We start from the raw sequence: 24,880 nt of genomic DNA on the forward strand, positions 1-24,880 counted from the left end.
GAATCTGCCCCCAAACCAGGCTGGCTGCTTTGGGGAAGGAAGGCCCTTCTGCTGTGCCCAACTGCAGAGCCACAGGGCAGGGGAAGGGTGTGGCGGCGGCAGCCCTTGTTTTGCTACTCAGAAGGGCAGTTTTCAAAAAGAAATTATAAGCACAGATTATGAGATCCTGTTTCTGCCCTCTGCCTTTGTGCCATGTCCCACCTTGCCCAGAGTCTGTTTTACAGGTGGAGAAGGTGGGGGTGGGGAGGCTAGGGTTGCCAACCTCCAGGTACTAGCTGGAGATCTCCTGCTGTTACAGTTAATCACCAACCGACAGAGATCAGTTCCCCTGGAGAAAATGGCTGCTTTGGCAAGTGGGCTCTATGGCATTGAAGCCCCTCCCCTCCCCAAACCCTCCCCTCCTCAGGCTCCGCCCCAAAAACCTCCGGCCCGTGGCAGAAAGGGACCTGGCAACCCTAGGGGAGGTGCATGCAGTGTCGGTGCTCTGGGCAATGGGGAGGGGAGGAAGCTGCTTGTGCCCCGCCCATCATGCTGGATGTGGCTGCTATGGGCTGTGCCATCTAAGCCTGCCCAGGAGGGAGTTCACGGTGCAGCACCGGAATCTGCAGAATGCCCTTTGAGGAGGCTGATGCCAGGCTAAGCCTTCACACACACACCCCGCACCCCCTTGATTTTGGGGTTGGGCTCTCCCACTTCCACCCCTTATTTTCCTTTCCTGAATCCCTTCTGGCTTTTGGTGGGAGGAGCGCTTGCAGCGGGGTCTTGGGGCCTGCACTTTCCATTCCTCTTCCCTGCAGCACACCTTGCCAACTGGGCCTCAGCTCCCCACCCCCCTGGCGCCCAATGTAGGCACAACCGTTTCCATCCTCCTAAGGAGTCTGATGTGGGAGGGCAGCCGTGTTGGTCAGCAGTAGAAGCGCAGGGTTTGAGTCCTGGAGCACCTGAGAGATCAAGGAGATATTTGGGGCAGGAGCTTTTGAGAGCCAGAGCTCCCTTCATTAGGTGTGGAAGGGTCATCTCTTGCATAGCAAGATTCTTTGCTCTGCAAGGCCCCACGTCTGTCTGGTGCTAAGGCCATTTTGGGTGTTTCAAGGTAAATGCAGCAGTTACCTTTGGGCACAACCAGGGCAGGAAAGTCAAACTGCTGCACTGCTCTTCACTTGAGTGCAAGGCCCTTCATGTTTTTGTATATCGGTTTTTGCTCAAAGTCTAGTAGCTCCTTAAAGACTAACATTGGGGAAGGGCCGTAGCTCAGTGGCAGAACATCTTCTTGGCATGCAGAAGGTCCCAGGTTCAATCCCCGGCATCTCCAGTTATAGGTAAAGGGACTAGGCAAGTAGGTGATGTGAAAGAGCCCTTTTCTGCCTGAGACCCTGGAGAGCTGCTGCAGGTCTGAGTAGACAAGACTGACTTTGATGGACCAAGGGATGTGTGTGTCTAGTTCTGTATGAGGCAGCTTCATGTGTTCAAGTGTTCAACCTTTGTTTCAGCACTGCCCACTCCCTCAGATAGGTGGAGGGAAGGTCCACCTGAGAAGGCTACTTCAAAGGTAGATTGGCGGGGGGGGGGGCTGAGACAGAGAGGCTGAGAGTGAATCCCCCCCCCATGACTCTTTCAAGTGTAAATTCTCTGCCTAAGTGACTGGACCAGGATCTGCAGCTGCTGCAGATGATTTGGATCAAGACCAGGGCAGCGCTGGGGGCATTGGGGAGGGGGGGTGTCTGCTTGACTGGGGGTGTCAGTGGACAAGGCTTTCTTTGCTGGCGGGGCGGGGGGAGCAGTGCGAGAAACCCTGGCCTGCAAAGTGCCCCCGGCTGGGCCCCAGAAGACTGCAGGCAGTAGTGAGGGAAGAGCCTGCCTTGGAAATGAACACCTGGAGCTGCCTTCTACGGAACCAGACCTCCCTAGGTCCATCAAAGTCAGTCTTGTCTACTCAGGCCGGCAGCAGCTCTCCAGGGTCTCAGGTGGAGGTCTTTCACATCACCCACTTGCCCAGTCCCTTTAACTCAGTGGTTCCCAACCTTTTTTTGACCAGGGACCACAAGGACTTTTTTGTTCGGTGCAGGGACCCCAAAATAAAAATTCCGGGAATCTGAAAATAAACTTTAATCATAACTGTTAGTTCAACCTTAAACTTAGAATTATATTTGAACATATATATTTTATAACAGAGAACTTTTAATTGAAAATATTAATTTATTATGGGTTTATAACTTTGTTTCGCGGACCTTAATTTAGTTCTCGCGGACCCCTGGGGGTCCACGGACCCCCGGTTGGGAACCAGGGCTTTAACTGGAGAGGATGGGGATTGAACCTGGGCCCTTCTGCAGGCCAAGCAGAGGTTCTGAGTCACAGCCCCCCCCCCCATGCCCACTCCTCTCCACTCCCTTCCCGCTTCTGTCCCCGCCCTCTTTTTGCCGGCCGAATTCGGCGCTGGGTGTCCGAGGCGCAAACGTAGGCCAGCGGCGGCAGGCATGTGCAGAGTGCCTTTTCGGTGGGAGGGGCTAAGCCTGGGTGGTGAGCGGGAGGGAGTCCCGGAAAGCGCTCTGCCCATGCTCGGGATGGGGGGGGGGGGTTGGGGGTTGCTGCTTTGTTGCCCGTCTTTGTGCGTCGGGAGAGCGAGGGGAAGGGGCGGCTTCTCTGCCGCGGGGGGTTGGGGGCGAGGAGGCAGACGGGCACGGGGGGGGTGGGGGCCTCCGGGGGTGGGGGGCTGCAGGGGAGGGGCGGAGCGTCTGGCTGGCTGGCTGGTGGCGAGCCCGGCCGCCCCCGGCCGCCCTGTGCGGGGAGCAGGCGCGGCGGCGTCGGCGTCGTCTGGGGAGTGCGGGCGGCTCTTGAGCCGAGGGTCGGGCGGGCGGGCGGGCTTTGGGGGCCATGGAGCTGCTGCCGGCGTCGGGGGGCGCGGCGCAGGGGCGTGGGGGGTCGGGCGGGCGGTGGGGCGGCTGGCGCGGGCTGGAGGGGCTGCGCTGAGCCCCGATGGCCCCCCTCCCTCCCGGCCCGCCCGCCCCTGGGCGGGGGGCGGCGGCGGCGGCGGCGGCGGGCCGCGTAACGTATGTCTTCGTTTTCAGCCCGCGCGGGCCCGGGGGGGCGGCGTCGGGGGGCGCCGGGCCGGGGGGCGCGGAGGGGTCCCCTCCGGGCGCGCCGGCCCCGCCGCGGGGCCCGAAGAGGAAGCTGTACAGCGCCGTGCCCGGGCGCCGCTTCATCGCCGTCAAGAGCCACGCGCCCCACGGCGACGGCGAGATCCAGCTCAACCGCGGCGAGGCCGTCAAGGGTGAGTCGCCCGGGGGGTCCGCGGGGAGGCGGGGAGGGAGGGAGGGTTGCCAACCGCCAGGGGCCTCCTGGAGAGCTGCCGGCCACAGAGGCCCCTTCCCCGGGAGAAAAGAGCTGCGGTGGGCACGGACGCTGGGGCATCAAAGGCCCCCCCCTCTCCGAAACCCTACGCCCTCCTCTCTCCCCCCCCCCAAATCCCCAGGTGTTTCCCAACTGTTGGCAACCCTCGGAGGGCGGGGGGTCTGGGTTCCGTGGTCTCCTGGGGGTGGGTCCCCTGGCGTCCTGGGCTGCTTCCAGAGGGGTCCCCTGCCCTCCCCTCCTTGCCTCTCCAGCTGAAGGTTCAGGCCACTCTGCCTCTGGGCAGCAGAGCCCCGCAGGGGGGATTCTGTCCCTCTGGGCACCCGTGCCGCTTGCTAGACTAGGCAAAGGGCACAAAGCATGAGCCACGCTTCCCCCCCCCCCCCCGCAAGCCCAGCTGGTGCGTGGCGCTTCTCCTCGGATCGCGCAGATGGAAGTTTCGCTCCAGCTTCCACAGGCTTGGTGAAATGGGACAAGCCGATCCGGTGTGCAGCCGGGCAGAGGAGCGTGGAGATGTGCTCATGCATGTTGTGTTGGCATCTTGGTTGTTGTGGGCATGCAGCAGCAGGGAGGTGGGGGGGGTGGAGACAGAGCTGTGTGCTGCAGGTTGCCCAGGCAGAGGCCAGCCACTGTCTGGGGGGCGGGGGGAGCTGTGGAAGGTGTTGGGAAGGACCTGGTGCTGAGCTGGGCAGGGCAGAACATTGTTTCAGGAAGGGGTGGGGAGAAGGCAGCCCCCCCCCTTCCCTGCAGATGCTATTGGGTCCATGTTGTCCGAGGGGTCCCTGCCGGAGAAGAGCTTGGCAGCGGCTTGTGCTCAGAGGTCCAGAGCTTGCAGCAGATGTCCCCCAGGCCAGGGGCAGAGTAGCCTCACTCCAGATGTCGGACTTTGCCAGGGCTTCAGGGGGGTCGGAGGAAGCGCCTGGTCTTCCCTGGGCAACGGCAAGGCGGGCCTGAGTGTTCCATGCGCAGAAGTTCTTTTGGCAGTGACTTCTTTCGCGTGGCAGGAAAAGAGGAGGATTGGGGACAGCCGGCTTTCCCTTGAAGCGCGGCCTGAGCCACTCAGACAACTGCTGTGGGCCTTCTGCATAGACCTGCTCCCAAAGCAGGTGGGCTTATGGCTTCCGTGGGCCCTGCTGTACATGTCAAAGGCTTGTCTTGTGACTCCACCGGAACGGCAGCTTTTTGAAGGTTGCCGCTGTCCTTTCCCTTCCTACGTGCACATGTCTTCCGGAAGTGGACTTTTCACCGGCTGGCGCGTGTGCATTTGTGACATGTGTGTACGTCTGCACTTCCGCCACTAACCGCCTCTCTAGAGCCATGCTACAGCCATGCTGCTGCGGTTATGGCCATGATGCGTGAGGCTCTTCTCATTCTTTGAAGGGACCCTGCCATAGGGGACTTTTCCAGAACACACATGAACACATGAAGCTGCCTTACACTGAATCAGACCTTTGGTCCATCAAAGTCACTTTTGTCTACTCAAACCAGCAGCGGCTCTCCAGGGTCTCAGGCTGTGGTCCTTCCCATCACCCACTTGCCTCGTCTCTTTAACTGGAGATGCGGGAATTGAACCTGGGCCCTTCTGCATGCCAAGTAGATGCTCTGCAAACTGAGCACATGAACCAGTTGGACCTGCCAATTAAACAAGCTTATTATTGTGAGTTATATCATGCATAAGAAAGTTTCTGGCCTTTTATGCATGGGAACACATAGAGCTGCCTTATCCTGAGTCAGACCCTGAATTCATCAAAGTCAGTCTTGTCTACTCAATCCACCACCGGCTCTCCAGGGTCTCAGGCAGAGGTCTTTCACATCACCTGCTTGCCTAGACCCTTTAACTGGAGATGCCGGGGGTTGAACCTGGGATCTTCTGCATGCCAAGCAGAGGCTCTACCACTGACCGTGAAGGGGTCCTGGCTGAAGGGCGTCCATCTGTTTCTTGCAAATGTTCAAGGTGGAGAAAAAGACAGCCCAGTCCTACTGTTGCATTGTGTTCAGAACGTCTTCATAAATGCCGATGTGTTGTGACTGTGTCATGGCTACAGTACAGGGGATCTCTACCCGAGGCTGCTCTGGAGGAAGCCCCGCTGCTCCAGGGGCTGCCTGTCTGCCGGGGTGGGTCGACTGCCTCCTTGTCAGTTGTACCTTGGGTCGAGTACCAGCAGGGGAATGGGTCGAGTGCCAGCAGGAGCTTCTCCCCATGTTCCTACGGGCATTTCCAAATGGACTGCTGCCCTGAGGCTGCTACCTGGAGTAAAGAGGCCTGGGTGGGAGTGTGGGGCCAGCTTGTGCTCCTTGGGCTCTGCTTAGGGTGTCCTTTGGCCCTGGCTCGCGCTCCCCCCCCCATTAAAGCTTGTTCACGTCCAAAGGTTTTTGAGCTGCCTCACAACCACCAGTAGTAGAAAAGGGCAAGAGTCCAGTAGCACCTTAAAGACTAACAAAAATATTTTCTGGTAGGGTATGAGCTTTCATGAGCCACAGCTCACTTCTTCAGATCACGAAAGCTCATACCCTACCAGAAAATATTTTTGTTAGTCTTTAAGGTGCTACTGGACTCTTGCCCTTTTCTACTACTGCAGACAGACTAACACGGCTACCCACTGTGAATTATTCACAACCACCAGGGTACTGAGGCTGGAGGGGGAGAGATTCAAAACAGATAAAAGGAAGTATTTCTTCCCTCCATGCATAGTTAAATTGTGGAACTCCCTACCCCAGGATGTGGTGCTGGCTACCAACTTGGAAGGCTTTAAGAGGGGAGTGGACGTGTTCCTAGAGGAGAGGTCTATTCATGGCTGCTAGTATAAATGGATGCTCGTCATGATGCATGCCGATTCTCTCCAGGATCAGAGGACAATGCTGCGGCAGCCATCCTGTTTGTGGGCTTCCTGGAGGCACCTGGTTGGCCGCTGTGTGAACAGACAGCTGGACTCGATGGGCCTGGGCCTAGCGTTTCTTATGATCTTATGTACCTCAGGGCACTTTACTGAAGTTTAGCACAAAGCAGGTGTACCATAAAAGAGAAAACTGTCAACTATGTAAGCTGTTATTAAAGCGCAAATTATCCCCCAGCCCTTGGGAGGAAGAGTCTATATTCACCTGGCATCTAAATCTCAGAGAAATGGGCACATGGCTACGGGCAACGTGGTGCCAGGAGCTAGACCCCTCCCCCAAGAAAAGCCCCCTTCCTGCTACTTTGCAGTAACGTGTGGTGGTTATCCCGTAGGCAGAGCGGACCGATCTGCAGTGCTGATTTGTGTCTCCTGCTACAGAGAAAAGGATCATGGCCTCTGTGAGGAAAAAGGGCCCAGAGAGTAGAAAGAAATTGGAGGTTAGGGTCTGCTATAGACAGATAAAAGCACCAGGGGGTGACCTTGGCAGAAATGGTGATGGAATCGGGGGCTGCAGTGAGAGCTTCAAACCCACAAGTCATAGAATCATAAGGGGCCAGACAGGCCATCTAGTCCAACCCCCTGCTCAATGCAGGATCAGCCTGGAGCAAGTGTTCGTCCAGCCGCTGCTTGAAGACTGCCAGAGAGGGGGAGCTTACCACCTCCCTAGGCAGCCCATTCCACTACTGAACTGCTCTCAGTGTAAAAAAAGTTTTCTAATATCCAGCCGGTACCTTTCTGCCCGCAATTTAAACCCATTATGACGAGTCCTCTGCTGTCAACAGGAACAGCTCACTGCTTTCCTCCAAGTGACAGCCCTTCAAATACTTAAAGAGAGCAATTACGTTCCCCCTCAACCTCCTCTTCTCCAGGCTAAACATTCCCAACTCCCTCAGCCTTTCCTCGCAGGGCTTCTTGGTCTCCAGGCCCCTGATCCTCCTGGTCGCTCTCCTCTGCACCCGCCCCATTCTGTCCACATCCTTTTTGAAGTGAGGCCTCCAGAACTGCACACAATACTCCAGGTGCGGCCTGACCAAGGCGGTGTACAGTGGAAGTATGACATCCCAGTTCAGCCTTCTTTGAAGGAGCACTAGATTTCTCCTGGAAGGAACTAAGTGGTATTTGCTTCTGGGTAAACTTGTTCAGGATCCTGCTGTTGAATTGTGAAACACTCAGCTCAGCCCAAACCTTGGATGTAGCCTGTTGATACCCTAGGCTGACTCAGCAGAGAACAGGTATTTTTACTCAGACCTACGTCCAGGGAGATGAGAGCATAGCAACTGCGCCTGCGTCTATGGCAACACTGCCCACACGTTTAATGCAACAAGGGTAGGAGCACAAGATGCATAGCTTCCTTCACCACAGGGCGGGCTGTGGCATGCCCTCTGGGAGTCCAGTTAACTCCCCCATCCCGGTAGCTCCGGATATTTGGGAGGGGTTGAATCCCATCCTGGAAACCCTTCTGCCAGATGGACACACCAGGAAGAGAGCATGGCCAGTCGAGCCATATTCCTCAGCCACTCGCACAGCTCCCCTGCCAGAGGAAAGCCCCACAGAAAACGGCCTCCCCTAGGCCAGGGTTCAGAAGCAAAAAGAAGAGTTGGTTTTTTATATGCCGACTTTCTCCACCACTTCAGGGAGACTCAAACCGGCTTCCAATCACCTTCCCTTCTCCTCCCCACAACAGAAGTAGGTGGGGCTGAGAGAGCTCTAATAAAGCTGTGACAAGCCCAAGGTCACCCAGCTGGCTTCATGTGGAAGAGTGGGGAAACAAATCTAGTTCAACAGATCAGTGTCCTCCACTCATGGAGGAGTGGGGAAACCAACCCAGTTCACCAGATTAGCGTCTGCCGCTCCAAACCACTGCTCTTAACCATTATACCACGCTGGCTCAGGTGCTGGGCTGGGAAGGGGGAGGCAGATGCTAACGCGGTGGCACCCAGAGAGCACGCAGCTGGACTCTCGCAGAAGCATCTGGAGCACCTTTGTGAACAGGGGAGAACTTTTTCAGTGCTTCCTACCATCGCTTATGGGAGACAGCTAAGGTTAAGCAGGAGCACAGAATCATAGAGTAGGAAGGGGCCAGACAGGCCATCTACTCCAACCCCCTGCTTAATGCAGAATCAGCCTAGGGCATCCCTGACAAGTGCTTGCCCAGCCGCTGCTTGAAGATTGCCAGTGAGGGGGAGATCAACACCTCCCCAGGCAGCTGATTCCACTGCTGAACTACTCTTACTGTAAAAAATTTCTTCCTAATATCCAGCCGGTACCTTTCGTCCGGCAATTTAAACCCATTGTTGCGAGTCCTATCCTCTGCTGCCAACAGGAACAGCTTCCTGCTCTCCGCTAAGTGGCAGCCCTTCAAATACTTAGAATAGAATCATAGAGTTGGAAGGGACCACCAGGGTCATCTAGTCCAGCCCCCTGCACAATGCAGGAAATTCACAACTACCTCCCCCCCACACACACCCCTAGTGACCAGAAGATGGCCAAGATGCCCTCCCTCTCCTCATCTTCCTAAGGTCACAGAATCAGCATTGCTGACAGTTGGCCATCTAACCTTCTTTAAAACCTCGAGGGAAGGAGAGCTCACCACCTCCCGAGGAAGCCTGTTCCACTGAGGAACCGCTCTAACCGTTGGAAAATTCTTCGTAATGTCTAGATGGAAACTCTTTTGATTGAATTTCAACCCGTTGGTACTGGTCCGACCTTTTGGGGCAACAGAAAACAACTTGGCACCCTCCTCTCTATGACAGCCCTTCAAGTACTTAAAGATGGTTATCACATCCCCTCTCAGTCTTCTCCTCTTCAGGCTAAACATACCCAGCTCCTTCAACCTTTCCTCATAGGACTTGGTCTCCAGACCCCTCACCATCTTTGTTGCCCTCCTCTGGACACGTTCCAGCTTGTCTACATCCTTCTTAAATTGGGGTGCCCAAAACTCTAGGTGAGGTTGAACCAGAGCAGAGTAAAGCGATACCATCATTTAGAGAGAGCAACCCTGTCCCCACCTCAACCTCCTCTTCTCCAGACTGAACGTTCCCAACTCCCTCAGCCTTTCCTCGCAGGGCTCGGTCTCCAGGCCCCTGATCCTCCTCGTCGCTCTCCTCTGCACCCGCTCAATTCTGTCCACATCCTTTTTGAAGTGAGGCCTCCAGAACTGCACACAGGACTCCAGGTGCGGCCTGATCAATGCAGTTCATAGCGGGACTATGACAGGAACTGGGGGTAGAGCTCCTCTCTACCAAACTCCATTAAATCACAGACACAAGTTCTGGATGCCAGATTGATGAGTTGCCACCTCTTCTGGTGTAGCGAGGCTCCTGTGCCTTTGAGCGCTGTATTGACAGACCATCGGATCCCAGGCAGAGCTGCCCCAGTCTTGCATGCCCCAGCTCGTGGGAGAATCGACTGTGCCAGTCGAGCAACTGGTCGTTAAGCAACTTGCAATGGTGTAGGAGTCGGCCTCTGACGAGAGAGTTGGCAGCCGGGTGCCCAAAGCGGCAAGCTGCACGCTGGACATTGCAGCTGCTGGCTGTGTTGAGAGCTCAGGGGGTGGCTGGCGCTGCAGTGTCACTGGAGTCAATCCAGGCCGCTGTCCCTGTTGGAGGGCTGCCTGGAAAGAGCCAAGAGGCACTAGGGTGGGAATGAGTAATGTTCTGCAGCGGCAAGCAGGCTCGACTACTCAGCCCTTGGCGTGACCGCGGGCTTGAGTGGGGGGACACCCTCCTGGTTCTCCTCCCATTCCTCTTCTTCTCAGCTCCCCCTTGGGAGTGGGACTCAGCTGCCGGGGAACAGAGGGCAAGCCCCGCCCCCATTCCCACCCATCTCTGCCAGGCAGGGGGCGTGGACCTCTCTGCCCACACATTCTGCTGAGCCTGCTCCCGGGCTCTGGGCCTTCAAGCTGCAGGTGTCGCAAGTGATAGAGGTCTATAAAATTATGCATGGTATGGAGAGAGTGGACAGGAAGAAGCTTCTCTCCCTCTCTCATAATACTAGAACCCGGGGTCATTTGCTGAAGCTGGAGGGGGAGAGATTCAAAACTGATAAAAGGAAGTATTTCTTCACACAGCACATCGTTAAATGGTGGAACTCCCTGCCCCAGGATGTGATGATGGCTGCCAACTTGGAAGGCTTTAAGAGGAGAGTGGACATGTTCATGGAGGAGAGGGCTATTCATGGATACTAGTAAAAATGGATACTAGTCATGTTGCATACCTATGTTATCCAGGATCAGAGGAGCATGCCTATTATATGAGGTGCTGTGGAACACAGGCAGGATGGTGCTGCGGCAGCCGTCTTGTTTGTGGGCTTCCTGGAGGCACCTGGTTGGCCACTGGTTGTGTGAACAGACTGCTGGACTTGGTGGGCCTTGGTCTGATCCAGCAGGGTTTTTCTTATGTTCTTATGATCACTCACAGGACATTCAGTGAGAAGATGCACACCCTTAATTATGAATTAAACCCTCTCCAGAGTACTTGTTTTGCAAGCTCCTAAAGGACACAGTTATGACAACTGTCCATTTTGAATGCAGAAAACTTACAATCTGCTACTCAATCGAAGGATTGGCAAAGCGAGGGACAGAGCAGCAGGGAACTCGAGCACGAAAACGATGGCCTAATCACAGTGAGAGAAGGCAAAATAAGACTCCAGCTGGAGAACTCAAAATAGCAGCTCGTAGAGCGCATCCCACTCGAGGGTGGAAGCCTGGCTGCCCGAGCAGCCCTGACTTGCGTGCCTGGGAGGATCCAGCTCTCACCACGGGCTTCTTAAACTCTTCTCCCTGTCCAAATATCTTCCTGCAATTCATGTTGTGCCAGTTCTAAACTTGTATTTAGAAATTCTCTCTGTTTAACTGTGCAGAGCGAAATCTCAGGTAAAGGGGATTCCTTTGGATGCCGTCTTCAAGCACTTGAAGGGCTGTCATATAGAGCAGGGCTTCTTAGACTTAGAATCATAGAGTTGGAAGGGACCATCAGGGTCATCTAGTCCAACCACCTGCACAATGCAGGAAATTCACAACTACCCCTCACACCCCCAGAGACCCCTACTCCATGCCCAGAAGATGGCCGAGATGCCCTCCCTCTCATCATCTGACTAAGATCACAGAATCAGCACTGCTGACAGATGGCCATCTAACCTCTTCTTTAAAACCTCCAGGGAAGGAGAGCTTACCACCTCCCGAGGAAGCCTGTTCCACTGAGGAACCACTCTGACTGTTAGAAAATTCTTCCTAATGTCTAGACGGAAACTCTTTTGATTTAATTTCAACCCGTTGGTTCTGGTCCGACCTTCTTGAGCAACAGAAAACAACTCGGCACCATCCTCAGCATGACAGCCCTTCAAGTACTTCATATCCCCTCTCAGCCTTCTGCTCTTCAGGCTAAACATACCCAGCTCCTTCAACCTTTCCTCATAGGACTTGGTCTCCAGACCCCTCACCCCTTTTCGCCCAAGATGTTTTTACGCGAACCCGGGTATATAGATATATAAAATAGGTATACAAATCAAATATTTACTGATAATAAATCCTAAAGAAATTTATTTTAAAACAATTATTTTGGTATGCACATAATTTTACTATTTACTGTTGCCAAATTTTTCGTGACTCCCACATTCAGTTATGCAACCCCATATGGGGTTGCGACACACAGTTTAAGAAGCTTTGGTATAGAGGAGGGTGCCGAGTTGTTTCCTGTTGCCCCAGAAGGTCGGATCAGAACCAGCGGGTTGAAATTAAATCCAAAGAGTTTCTGGCTAAACAATAGGAAGGACTTTCTGATAGTTAAATTGGTTCCTGCTTCCCTAGAGGTTTTTAAGTAGAGTCTAGATGGCCATATGTGACCTTAGGCAGATGATGAGAGGGAAAGCAGGAAGGGTTGCATCAGTATTTGGCCCTCGTGGCCCTTTCTTGCATGCCCAGGATTGTGCCGATGGCCACTTTGGGGTCAGGAAGCAATTTTCCTCCAGGCCAGATTGGCCAGGGCTCCTGGAGGTTTTTTGTTGTTGTTGTTGCCATCTTCTGGGCATGGAGTAGGGGTCACTGGGGATGTGGGGCGGGGGAGGTATTTGTCAATTTCCTGCATTGTGCAGTTGGTTGGACATGATGACCCTGGTGGTCCCTTCCAACTCTATAATTCTAGCAGCCAATGTGGCTTTGTGTTACAATTGTGGCTGATCCTCCTTTGGGGGAAGACAGCCAGCAGGACTGATTGGGTTTGGGTGTAGGCTTGTTATCCTGCTGTTCCCACATTGGTTGTTTGGAAGAGATCTGCCTCCACCCATCAGGGGACCTGTAGTGGGCTGGGATTTAGTCTTGCTTTCTCCTGTAGTATGTGTGGCTTTTCTTTGGAGTTAAATGGGGCTCTCAGAAGTGCTTCCCAACTGGAGTCAAGGTTGAGTGGAACTGTGGGATGGAGGGGTTTGGCTTTTGGTCTTCTTCTTTGGTCCCTCAGTGTGTGCGTGCCGAATGTGCTTCAGATAACCACTCAGTTGATAGCTTCCCTTTTGAAGGGGAAATAGTTCCTGGGGCCGATAGGTCATGCCGGTAAGTCAGGGGCCCGCAGCTTGCCGCAGAACCGAGGGGGCTGTTCTGCAGACTTTCCGGGAATTTCAAACCCAGAGCAGGCTTCACACGGCTGCTGACCTGGTAGGATTTCACTGCCATGTTTATGAGGAAAGCTCTTCTTCACACCAGTGTAGGACGCGAGGTGGCCTCTCCATGAGCACCAGCGTGGTGTAGTGGTTAAGAGCGGCGGCTTGGAGCGGTGGAGTCTGATCTGGAGAACCGGGTTTGATTCCCCACTCCTCCACATGAGCGGAGGAGGCTAATCGGGTAAACTGGATTTGTTTCCTGGCTCCTACACATGAAGCCAGCTGGGTGACCTTGGGCTAGTCACAGCTCTGTTAGAGCTCTCTCAGCCCCACCTACCTCACAGGGTGTCTGTTGTGGGGAGGGGAAGGTGATTATAAGCCGGTTTGAGAAAGTCGGCATATAAAAACCAACTCTTCTTCTTCTTCATGGATGCAAGAAGAAATCCCACAAACTGACCCAAAAGTTTAGGATGTGTCCTGCCCCCTCAATGTTCGTAGATTAATAAATCCCCTGGAGCAGGTGTGGATTCCATCCCTATATCTTCAGATCCCACTTACTGGTGTCACGACTGCAGTGGAGGCTCAGGATCTCCTTTCTTCCTCAAGCATATCAAGACAGCGACGGGCCGCATTCAGTCTCGGCCTGGGTGGCTGGGTTTGCTGCTCCGGAGCACGTGTATAAAACATCTTCACCACAATATGGGAAAGCCAGCAGTGGCAGCAGCATTAGGGGCGATGGGGGACTCGAACATTAAAAAAAGAAAAAGTTGGCCCTCGTGGCGTGACATTTTGATATGCTTCTCCGCATTCTTAAATGACATAGAATTGGACCTAATTGAAATGCGACACTGGCTGAGCCAAGCACATTTTCTTGTAAGAATTTGCACATTTATCTATTGATGTTATTTATAGTCCGCTTTTCTCAAGGTGGATTACACAGTCAGCATGGTGTAGTGGTTGAGAGCAGTGGACTAATCTGGAGAACCAGGTTCGATTCCCCACTCCTCCACATGAGCGGGTGACTCTAATCTGGAGAAACGGGTTCAATCCCCCCACTCCTCCACATGAGCAGCGGACTCTAATCTAGAGAACCGGGTTGGTTTCCCCACTCCTATACATGAAGCCTGCTAGGTGATCTTGGGCCTGTCGTAGTTATCTCCGAACTCTCTCAGCCCGACCTACCTCACAAGGTCTGTTGGAAGAGGAAAAGAAGGAGATTGTAAACCGGTTTGATTCTCCTTAAAAAGTAGAGAAAGTTGGCATATAAAAACCTCTTCTTCGTCATCTTCATCAACAGGTTGGGCCATTCAATGAACAATGCAATAGGATTAGGGTTGTCGAATGAACCAGAATCTAAAAACAGAACTGAAGCAAAACCCAAGTATTAACGTGACGCATTAAGCAATGCAAAATTACATGGTATGATTCTACCTACAGCAAGCTATACACAGTAGTATTAACCACAGACCCTAATCATTTATCCCAGTAACTTTGTGAATCATTTTGTACACTGCAACCCTATGACCTGCATAGAAAAGCCCTCTTGAATAAGCATCTCATTTAAACATAAGAAAAGCCATGCTGGATCAGACCCAGGCCCATCAAGTCCAGCAGGCTGTTCTCACAGTGGCCAACCAGGTTCGTCCAGGAAGCCCACAATCAAGGCGGCTGCAGCAGCATTTATCCTGTCTGTGTTCCATAGCACCTAATATAACAGGCATGCTCGTCTGATCCTGGAGAGAATCGGTATGCATCATGACTAGTATCCATTTTAACTAGCAGCCATGAATACCCCTCTCCTCCATGAACATGTCCACTCCCCTCATAAAGCCTTCCAAGTTGGCAGCCATCACCCCATCCTGGGGCAGGGAGTTCCACAATTTAACTATGTTTGGTGTGAAGAAATACTTCCTTTTATCTGTTTGGAATCTCTCCCCCTCCAGCTTCAGCAGATGACCCCGTGTTCTGGTATTATGGGAGAGGGCGAAAAGCTTCTCCCTGTCCACTCTCTCTGTACCATGCAGAATTGTACACACCTCTATCATGTCTCTCCTTAACCGCCTTCTTTCCAAGCTAAACAGCCCTAAGCGTTTTAACTGCTCCTCATAGGGCTGTTGCTCTAGTCCCCTGATCATTTTGGTTACTCTTTTCTTCACCTTCTCGAACTCTGCAATATCCTTTTTGACATGTGGTGATCAGAACTGTACACAGTATTCCAAGTGTGGTCTCACCATGTATTTGTACAAAGTCAATATGGAGAGCAGAGCAGCCACACATCCTGGGGAAGGGTAGAGGCAGGAGCTCTTCCTGCAGAACCCCATTCAGAAGAGGAGCTGAACTGGTGCAAAGCCCCAGTGAGAATCCGTTGGCCTCACCAGCATCCAGTTTAAATTAAGCCTTGGATGAGAAGACTCTGATGTTTAGGAGGAGGCCTGGCTCCAAAGTTGCCCAGTGGGCCCATGCCAGCCCGTGAGGAACGCACACAAAGACTCCGTAACCGGATTAAAATAAATGGAATTGATTTGTTAAGCACAAAGCCCAACCCAGAACATAAAATAACACAAAAGCAATAAACCCTTCAAGCCAATAAAAGATTATACATGATGTGGAAAATGCATAAAACATGGGCGGTGGAAGAAATGAACAAACCTCAAATGCATTTCAGGCAAAGCTATTAAAAACTGTAGATGAATGAAAACCCTCAGTGTGGAAGATATGCTGTAGCTTTGTCTCTCCGCCACCTCTTGGCGCTCCCTTCTGGAGCTCCTAGATGGGATCCTTCCACAAGAGGAACCTTCAAAAATATCCCCAGAAGGGGGTGGGACCCAAAGAGAAAAGGAAAAATACAACCATACTTAAAAAGATAATTAAATTAGAAAGAAGCAGGTGATAGGACAATACAAGAAGCGGAAAGGCAGGGTAGTGGGAAAGAGTAGTAGTTGGTTGGAGACTAAATAAAATTTGGAAACATAAGAGAGGAAAGTCTGCCTATGGAGTGTGGTGTAGTGGTTAAGAGTGGTGGTTTGGAGCTGGTTGGGACTGGTGCTTTTCAACCTGTTCATCAATGACCTGGAGTTGGGATTGGACAGCGAAGTAGCCAAGTTTGCAGATGACACCAAATTATTTAGGGTGGTTAAAACAAAATTGGACTGTGAAGAGCTCCAAAAGGATCTCTACAAACTGGAAGAATGGGCGTTAAAATGGCAAATGAGATTCAATGTGAGCAAGTGTAAAGTGAAGCATATTGGGGCAAAAAATCCCAACTTCACATATACATTGATGGGATCTGTACTGGCAGCGACAGACCAAGAAAGGGATCTTGGGGTGGTAGTGGATAGCTCAGTGAAGATGTCAACCCAGTGTGCTGCTGCTGTGAAAAAGGCAAATTCCATGCTGGCCATAATTAGACGAGGAATTGAGAATAAAACTGCTGATATCATACTGCCCTTGTACAAATCTATGGTGAGACCACACTTGGAATACTGTGTACAGTTCTGGTCACCACACCTAAAAAAGGATATTACAGAGCTTGAGAAAGTGCAGAATTTTACTCCCTTTCTGGCCTGTTCAATGCTATTGAGCCCCTTGGTCTTGCCAGAATTTTGACCAAGGCCAGCAGAGATGAAACTTGAAGGCCCTTCTGACCAGATCCAGTGCCTACCTGGGAGAACATCGTCCTGGTTTTAATACAACTGCACATTGTCAGAAATCATCCATTATTTGCAAATCATGCTAATTGAACCTTTAAAAAAACTTTGAACTGTCAAGGTCTCCAAAGGCAATTTTATTCCTTAGAGTTCAAGACAGCCTCGGCAGCAAAGAAGCCACATTACAAAATGTTGACTGTGTAACACTCCCATTCCGTTCAGTTCCTTGACAGAAGAGGCCTCTCTAAGCCAAGAGTTCTCCAGGATACGCAAATTATACTCTCGCTAAGATTTAAACTTAATGCAGTCTACTGACTCCAACTGTAAAAAAGCATTGTAGAATAGGTATGTTAAAGGAGAGAGGGCTCCTTTTTAATGCTAGTATGAAACATTTAGGGCAAATCAGCAATAAATAATGTGAGCAACATTAAAGCTTCCAGTTCTGCATTTGAAAAAAAAAAGTTCTCCCAGTTTTTCCTCCCAGCATATTCTGTTGCACTTTTGGTCATGCCGTCAAGGCAATGATAGTTCAGTGTTGGTTCTTCTCAACCCCCCCTTCTCCTTTGGGGGTGGGTGGGGCTTGCCCATGGGGCTTATCTTCAGTCGAAGAGCTTGCCCTCTCCAGATGACCACCTTAATGAAGTTTCTCAACACGGGGGGAAATAAATATTTCAAAACGTAGTTTATGAGCGTGTCGTGCCTCCCAGATGGCTACAGGTTTTGAACTGTCAAAATTTCCAAGGTGCAGGATTCCCCCTTGGGCATTTTGGCGGCCTTCTGGCAACAGGAAGTGCCCCAGTGCCTGGCACTGCCAGCTCCGGGACTACCCCTTAAACAGCCCAAGGGGAATCCTCTGCCAAGTGGAGGGCGGGGGGCCATCCTGGCCTGGAAGCCGCCTTTGGGCTGGGCCCCTGCCCACGCAAGCCTTGCAGTTAGCTGGACCCCCACAAGTAGGAAAGGGTGGCAACGAGGGAAGTGAGGGTGGGTGGGGCTTGCACCCGATATGTGCCTGTGCCCCAGGTCCGGGGCGATCTGCAGAGGCTCTGCCCACCTGGGGCAGGGGGGCTTGTCTTGCACCTGGCTGTCAGGGTCATTAGCCTGTCTCTGGCATCAAAACCCTACCGCCCCACACTGCCCCCCCCAAAAGCCGAAGCCAATCCCCATACTGTTGCTAGCAGTGCTGGGGCTCCACTTGCTCCTCTGCCAGGCAGTGTACTTGCTTTGGTTGAGGGGCGGGGGGCGGGGAATACCATGAGCCATCTCCCCCAGTACTGTGCCTCTTTCTCGCTTTCTTTCTCTCAATATGTCATGTCTGGTAACTGTTCCAGTGTCATCTTACCTTCCTCTGAGGCACTTCTGGTGGGGCATTTGGTTGTCTTCTCCATTTTAGCCTCATAGCAACCCTGTAAGGTAGGCTTAGAGATTTAAAAGTTTCCACAAATATTGAAGCCGGGGGGGGGGGGTGGCATTTTGTTTCCATCCCTCCCCCAAATAATGGAAATTTTGGGAACAATTGAAATATACGCAGTACTTACTACCCTGTCAAACCTAAACTAATTTTACTGCTTTAATAACATAAAATGCATCATTTATAACTTAGCATATAAAATCATAATATTTGATATATGTATGGAATTCAAAAGTTATAAATATTTTTACAAGCAGAATTGAAAATATACCCAATACTTGCTATCTTAGCATGTGATCTTTTTTCCCCTCCTGCAAGGTAGGGCAATAAGCTCCTTGCGAGCCATTCCAATGGTTTGAGCATCTGCTGCTTGAGGGAGAGGTGAAAAGATTAACCCCTAGGGAAGTGTCAGGTCAGAAGGACAACAGAAGGCATGCAACTGCTGAGAAGCATGGAGAGCTCTGCGTGTTCCCCTCGTGAAGAGGAGGCATCCTTGCAGGGGCAGAAAGAAATGCACCTTGCATTTAAGAGCTGCATAGGTCTACAGTATGCCTGCCTTGACTTTAAAGGTACTTTGCTCATTCTCAAAGAGAAAATATTTCATAGGAGGTTTTTTTCCCAGTACTCCTCCACATTTGGGAATTTTTGGGTGGAACGTCCCCTCCCTCAATTTCCCCCCCTTTTCCCCTGGGCCTTCACATCTCTAGGTAGGCCCAGCCAAGACCGGCCTAAGGATGCCTTTTGAATTTCATGGTGGCGTCCCTGGGTCTGACATGAGGACGACGACGCCCTTTTAAAGCCAAACACAGGCAATTTAAAAATGCTGGAAGGGCCCAATCCTGATGGGGCCCCCAGTGCAGCAGAAGGAGGTGCTCCAGTCCCCTGGCTGGTGTCAAGTGCTGAAAGGGGGGGGTGTCCTTTGGTGATCGCCCCAGGTGACTGTCCCACATAGCACACCCCCTCCTCAGCAAGGTATTGTTGCTGGAAGTGCGTGTGTGTTCCTGTGCTTGGCTCACACTCCCAGCCGTGTGTGTTCCTGCCTCGTGTGGCCCGTCTTGACAGCCAGTGTGGTGTGGTGGTTAAGAGTGGTGGTTTGGAGTGGTGGACTCTGATCTGGAGAACTGGGTTTGGTTTCCCGCTCCTCCACATGAAGCCAGCTGGGTGACCTTGGGCTAGTCACAGCTCTCTTAGAGCTCACTCAGCCCCACCTACCTCTGTTGTGGGGAGGGGAAGGGAAGGTGATTGGAAGTCAGTTTGATTCTTCCTTAAGTGGTAGAGAAAGTCGGCATAGAAAAACCTACTTTTGTTCCTCTTCTTGTGTAGGGGGCCTGGGGGCGACATGTCTCCCTTCGAGTGAAGTTCTTTTTTCTTTTGCTGATTGTGGCTAGAGAGTGCCTGGCCCATTTGGTTGGGAGGAAGAATCATTGGGGGGGGGGGAGCGGGCAGCCCTTCTGGAGGGCACAGGTGTCCCCTCGGGGGAGAAGCAGGAGCTGGAGGATGGCTCCGGTTGACTGTTGGCTACCGACCACTGAGCCTGTTGGCCAAAGTCCTGCCCGCCCAGGAAGGCATCTGTCTGATGTGGGTGTTTTAGGTGGGGGTCCCTGCTCCACCTCCCATTGGTTCAGGGCAAAGGAAGCCCTTAGTGGGACGGTGCTGGCGGGAGGGGGGGAACGTAGGCCAATTGGCTACCCAATTGGGGGAGGGAGGGAATGGTTTTTCTTGCTAAAATGACTGGCAGTGGGGAAAGGCTGGGAGGTGGGCTGCAGTCAGTGCCTTGTGGGGGGGGGAAGCTGAGATTGGACCCCCCCTCTAGGAGGTGGGCAGGGCCTGTCTGTGTTGACCTTATGCTTCGTTGCCAGCGGGACTCTCTCTAACGCCCCCCTCTCGTTTTCATGCTCCTTCTCAGACGAGCCGCCTCAACAGCCGGGTAACTATGGCCTCTGCTCGCCCTCTCTTCTCCTCTGCTCACCCCCCACCCCGCTTCCCTCATCCTGCCTCTGTGGGTGGGGGGTGCCTTGGGGGGGATACGTGGGGTCTTCGACTCTGCCCTCTTATGTGGTCCCATGATTCTTCCTTGTGATGCTGTAGCAAACCCAAGCGGTTCTCTGTGGAAGTAGGGGATTCAGGGGCATGAAGACTTGGGGTCTCGAAGAAGTTTGGGGTGATGGGCGACCCCCCCATGCCAGGCTGAGTCCTGAACGCCTCTCCTCTTGGGGCTGGGGGGGGAGGGGGTCGAAGGAAAACCACGGCCCTGAACACGCTCCACGTTGGAAGGAAGTTGCTTTTGAGCCCACTGAACTGGGGGGAAGGCTGGTCTATAAGCCCCCCCAGGGGGAGGGCTAGGGGGCTGGGCAGCGGTTCCCCCTTAGGGGAGAAGTCTAGGCAGGGTCCAGCCCCAGCTCGCCAGGGGGTGTCGGGGCTGCCCCCCAGAAGCCGGGGGCTTTGGACGGAAGTCTAGGTCAGAGGATGGGGAGGGGGAGGGAGCCTCCGCTGGCCGGGGGTCTCTGACCATCTGCTTTATTGGCAGCGGGACCCTCTGGCCCGTCTCTCGCTCTTCTCCCTCTTTCTCCTCTGCGCTCCACCGTAGAAGAGCCGCCTCTGCAAATGGGTAACTATGGCTTCTTTTCTGCTCGCCCCCCCCCTTTCTTTCTCCTGTGGCTCTCCTCATTCACTGTTCCTGGATGGAGCGGGGGGGGGGGGGGCTTTGGGGCGTCTACTCTGCCCTCTTCCTTGGTCCCGTGATTCTCCCTTGTGGTGCACTAGTGAAATGTAGCTGCCCTCTGGGGAAGTGGTGGGGGGGGCGGGTTCGTAGCATTGTGCATTGAAGTCGTCCTGGTGGTTAGCCTCTCCCCATGGAGGGTATCACCATCTCTTGGATTTTGAACAAGGGGATGGGATCTGGAGCAGGGGGGGCGTTTGCTCGTGCTGAACTGGTGTACCCAGGAGTGATACCCAAATGACAGCAGGTAAGTGTGGGTAAACAGGGCTCTCCCCACCCCCCGAGTGGGCTAATAAACCTTTTCCTGGGGGAAAATGGTGGTGGTGGAAATGTTTGTTTAAATACATACATACTGTCTTTTGGCTTGTTCAGCAAAACCTCTGCGGCTGCTCCCTCAAAACTGCTCTGGCCCCAGTGGGCACGCAAGGGAGGTTGTCTGTGCCAGGATATAATCAGGATGGGGTCTGCCCCAAAAAGTGAATTGTGCGATCAGGAATCCTGTGTCGTGCGTGATTTGTTTGCAGATTTTCTGGCCTGGATAAAAGGGCAGCTGCGCTGGAGCCTCTTTTGACTGAGCGCTGAAAGTAGAAAATCAGAGAATATTGAGCTTGGCAGGCCATTTCTCTTGCCGGTGGGGGTCAATGAAAGGTCTCCTGCTGCAGACCCCAGTCGTTGAACACCCATCCTGGCAGGGGAAGTGCCAGAGACCATCCGGCTCCTTCCTGGAGATGGCAGCTTCTGACTCCTGGAGCGAGGCAACGTGGCTGAAGTCCCGGCCCTTGGCACTGAGCTGTTGCCCAGTTCTGTCTGCCCTGGCATGGACTGGCTTCTTTGCACCGCTCCCAGCCCTGCTCCCAAAGGTCCTGTAACAGGGGCAATAGGTAGGGTTTCTGTGGCACCTCTTGTAGATGCCAACCGGGGGTGGGGGGCAAAATCAGCAACTACCCATACTTGCCCCTTCTCTGTTGTGGCCACCACCTTGTGGAATGGCTGGCCTGAAGAGGTCAGGAAGGCTCCCGCGTGCCCCGTGTTTCCACAAAGGATGCGAAATTGAGTTATTCAAGAGGGTTTTTTTCCACAGGAAATAGGGCTGTACTGCAACCAAATGGTCCAGAAAGAAACTTGGGGTAAAGGGTTAGTCACCACAGTCTGTAACACTGTGTATAATTGGTACTATCTGTTGCTGTAAGTAGTTTTCCGCTATGTACTTTTTGCATTTGTTTAACATATCATGTGCAATACTTATGCTTTGCTTCACCTCCAGCTGGTTTCCAGATTTCTACAAGTCAAATCCTCTCTCATTGTCTATTGGATGTCCTACCCTGTTGATAGTATTGGCTTATTCTGCGTTCCAGAGGGAAAGGTGGACTATGAATAATGTAAATTAAAAAAAGAAAGAAAGAATATTTCAGTTCCTTGATACCTCACCTTTCTTCCCAACGGGGATCCCAAGCAGCTTTTCACACCGTTCTCCCCCCCCCTCCGTTTAATCCTGACAACCACAACCTTATGAGGTAGGCTAGGCTGAGAGATTGTGATGGGCTCCAAGTCTCTCAGCAAGCTTCCATTTCAGAGTCAGGATTTGAACCTGAGTCTTCCAGACTCTAGTCTGACACTTTAACCACTACCCCATACTGCCTTCAGTACAGTGGAAGCCCTGAGTGACCCCCCACACACACACACACACACAAGCCCTCCTGCATTATCAGGGTCTCCTTCACCATTGTGGGTGGGAGCGGGCAGGAGAGAGAGTCTTGGCTGGCTGATCCCTTAGTTGGTCAGGGGGCTCCGGCTATCCCCCGGGAGAGTTTAGAGCTGCTGGCCTTGGCATGGGGGGGGGGCAGACTCAGTTTGTCTTTCTCAGGCAGACGCACTCTCCTCCTTTCCATGTTGGGAGCCATCTGGACTTGCTCCGAGATGGCCTGTAATGATTCTTGTACTTGTACTGGTCTAAAATCTTCCAGGCCCAAAGCCCTGGCTGAAATCGACCCTGCTGTTGGGTTCCTGAAGACTCAGACCGGTGCCTCGCCTCTTGCCTGGCACGCTGTAGGGACCTGCTAATGTTGGCACAGTGGGGCAGACTCCTTGGAGGCTGGGCTGTTTTCAGCCCTGGCGAGTGGGGTCTGTGCTCGCAGGGGGCCCACGCCGGCCGGCTGCTCAGGGCGGGACCCATCGCCGTTGCTCCTTCTGTCCTCTGCCGGGCTCTGCAGCCATGCCGCTGGCCTGCTGTTCTCACAGCCAGAGCTTCCTTCGTGTTCCCGCTGCAGTGTTGGGGGCTCAGCTCATGGCCTGCCCCCCCCCCCCAGCCCTCTCCAGTGGCTGGGCTTTCTTTGGCTGGGCTCCCTTCACCACCGCTTCCCCTCCGCCCCCCCAGGCTGTGGGGGAGGCCGCTAATCGCAAGCGAGGCCTTCCTTTTCATCTGCTCGCCGTTTTCATCTTTGCGTGGGTGTTTCTGTCTCGGGGAAATTGGATTGCAGGTTGGTGAAGCAGAGCCTTCAGGAGGCTCCGTCGGGAGGTTCCTACCAGAGGCTGCGCATGACACACCCGGTCCAAGCTCGGCCAGCTGGCCAAGCTTGGACCGGGTGTGTCGTGCGCAGCCTCCGGTAGGAACCAGACTTTGACCACTGGACTCTGCAAGTTGGGCTCCTGCAGGCGGTCAGGCCTTGTTGCTGAGGGCTCCCGAGGCCCCCCTTTCCCCACCACAATCCTCTGCTTCACTTCCCCCCAGTCCTGGTGCCTTCTGCTGCAGCCTTCCTCATTCCAGTGAGTCCCCCTAATATCCAGCTGGCACCTTTCTACCTGTAATTTAAACCCATTATTGCCAGTCCTACCCTCTGCTGCCAACTTGAACAGCTCCCTGCCCTCCTCTAGGTGACAGCCCTTCAAATGCTTCAGGAGAGCAATTCAGTCCCCCTTCAACCTCCTCTTCTCCAGACTAGATCTTCCCAGCTCCCTCAGCCTTTCCTCGCAGGGCTTCTTGGTCTCCAGGCCCCTGGTCATCCTCGTCGCTCTCCTCTGCACCCGCTCCATTCTGCCCACATCCTTTTTTTTTTATATAAGATTTTTATTTATATAATTGGAGGGGTACAGGGAAAAAAAAGGGAGGGGTAAAACGTATTTATAAAAACAATTCAACATTATAAAATAAACTCAGTTGTAAACAACAAAAAATTATTGGTCATTTGCGATATATTATAAAACATTTTCTGCGTTAAAAATAATTGCAAAATATCATTCAGTTATTCTACTTGTGTCATATTAATGTTCTATTATGTGAAAATCCGGAATTTACTTAACAGTTAGTTAAAACATATAAAATAAAACTTAGCCTATTATAAAAGGTTAAGCCAGCATACTTCATTCAATTAGTTGCAATTCATATAAGTATAGAATGACGCCCACTTATCATCAAATTGCTCTGTAGATTCACTAAACTTTAAATTTAACTCGAAAGTCATCTTAGCCATACTGGCATATTCCAACAGTTTTTCTTTCCAGTCTTCTGTTTCGGGTATATGAGTTTGCCCACATCCTTTTTGAAGTGAGGCCTCCAGAACTGCACACAGGACTCCAGGTGCAGCCTGACCAACGCGGGGTACAGCGGGACGATGACATCTTGCGATTTGGATGTTATGCCTCTATTGATGCACCCCAGTATCGCATTAGCTTTTTTTGCTTCTGCATCACACTGGCTGCTCATATTTAACTTACAGTCCAGCCGTACCCCAAGATCTTGTTCACACACACTACTACCCAGAAGTGTATCCCCCATCCAGTATGTGTGCCCCTCATTTCTGTTACCCAAATGTAGAACTCGGTACTTATCGTCGAAGGCTTTCACGGTCAGAGTTCATTGGTTCTTGTAGGTTATCCGGGTTGTGTGACCGTGGTCTTGGTATTTGTTTCCTGACGTTTCGCCAGCAGCTGTGGCAGGCATCTGCAGAGGAGTAACACTGAAGGACAGTGTCTCTCAGTGTCAAGTGTGTAGGAAGAGTAATATATAGTCAGAAAGGGGTTGGGTTTGAGCTGAATCAAAATAGTTGGTAGAATTGTCCAGTCTTTCAGTGTCTTGGAATAAGACCCTGTGTCCTGTTTGGGTCAGTCCATGTTCATCCACTGCTGATTTCTCAGGTTGGCCAAGTCTGCAGTATCTTTCATGTTCTTTTATCCTTGTTTGTATGCTGCGTTTTATATGCCTTTGAAATGTGGTGTTGGAGGAGAGTGTTATGGATGCCATGTTAATATGGAACCATTGTATCCTGAAGTGATCTGTTAA

General features: G+C 52.5%; 1 protein-coding gene across 1 annotated transcript in view; it reads left to right on the top strand.

Moving 5' to 3' along the window:
• SHANK3 (SH3 and multiple ankyrin repeat domains 3) overlaps window positions 1-24,880 on the top strand; it is a 348,499-nt gene that overhangs the window by 171,239 nt on the left and 152,380 nt on the right. Inside the window, exon 14 of the mRNA XM_056846670.1 lies at window positions 3,066-3,268. Coding sequence (XP_056702648.1) covers window positions 3,066-3,268 — 203 coding nt within the window. The remainder of the gene's footprint in view (window positions 1-3,065; window positions 3,269-24,880) is intronic.

The sequence above is a fragment of the Euleptes europaea genome, chromosome 3 (assembly GCF_029931775.1).
Source record: "Euleptes europaea isolate rEulEur1 chromosome 3, rEulEur1.hap1, whole genome shotgun sequence".
NCBI lineage: Eukaryota > Metazoa > Chordata > Lepidosauria > Squamata > Sphaerodactylidae > Euleptes > Euleptes europaea.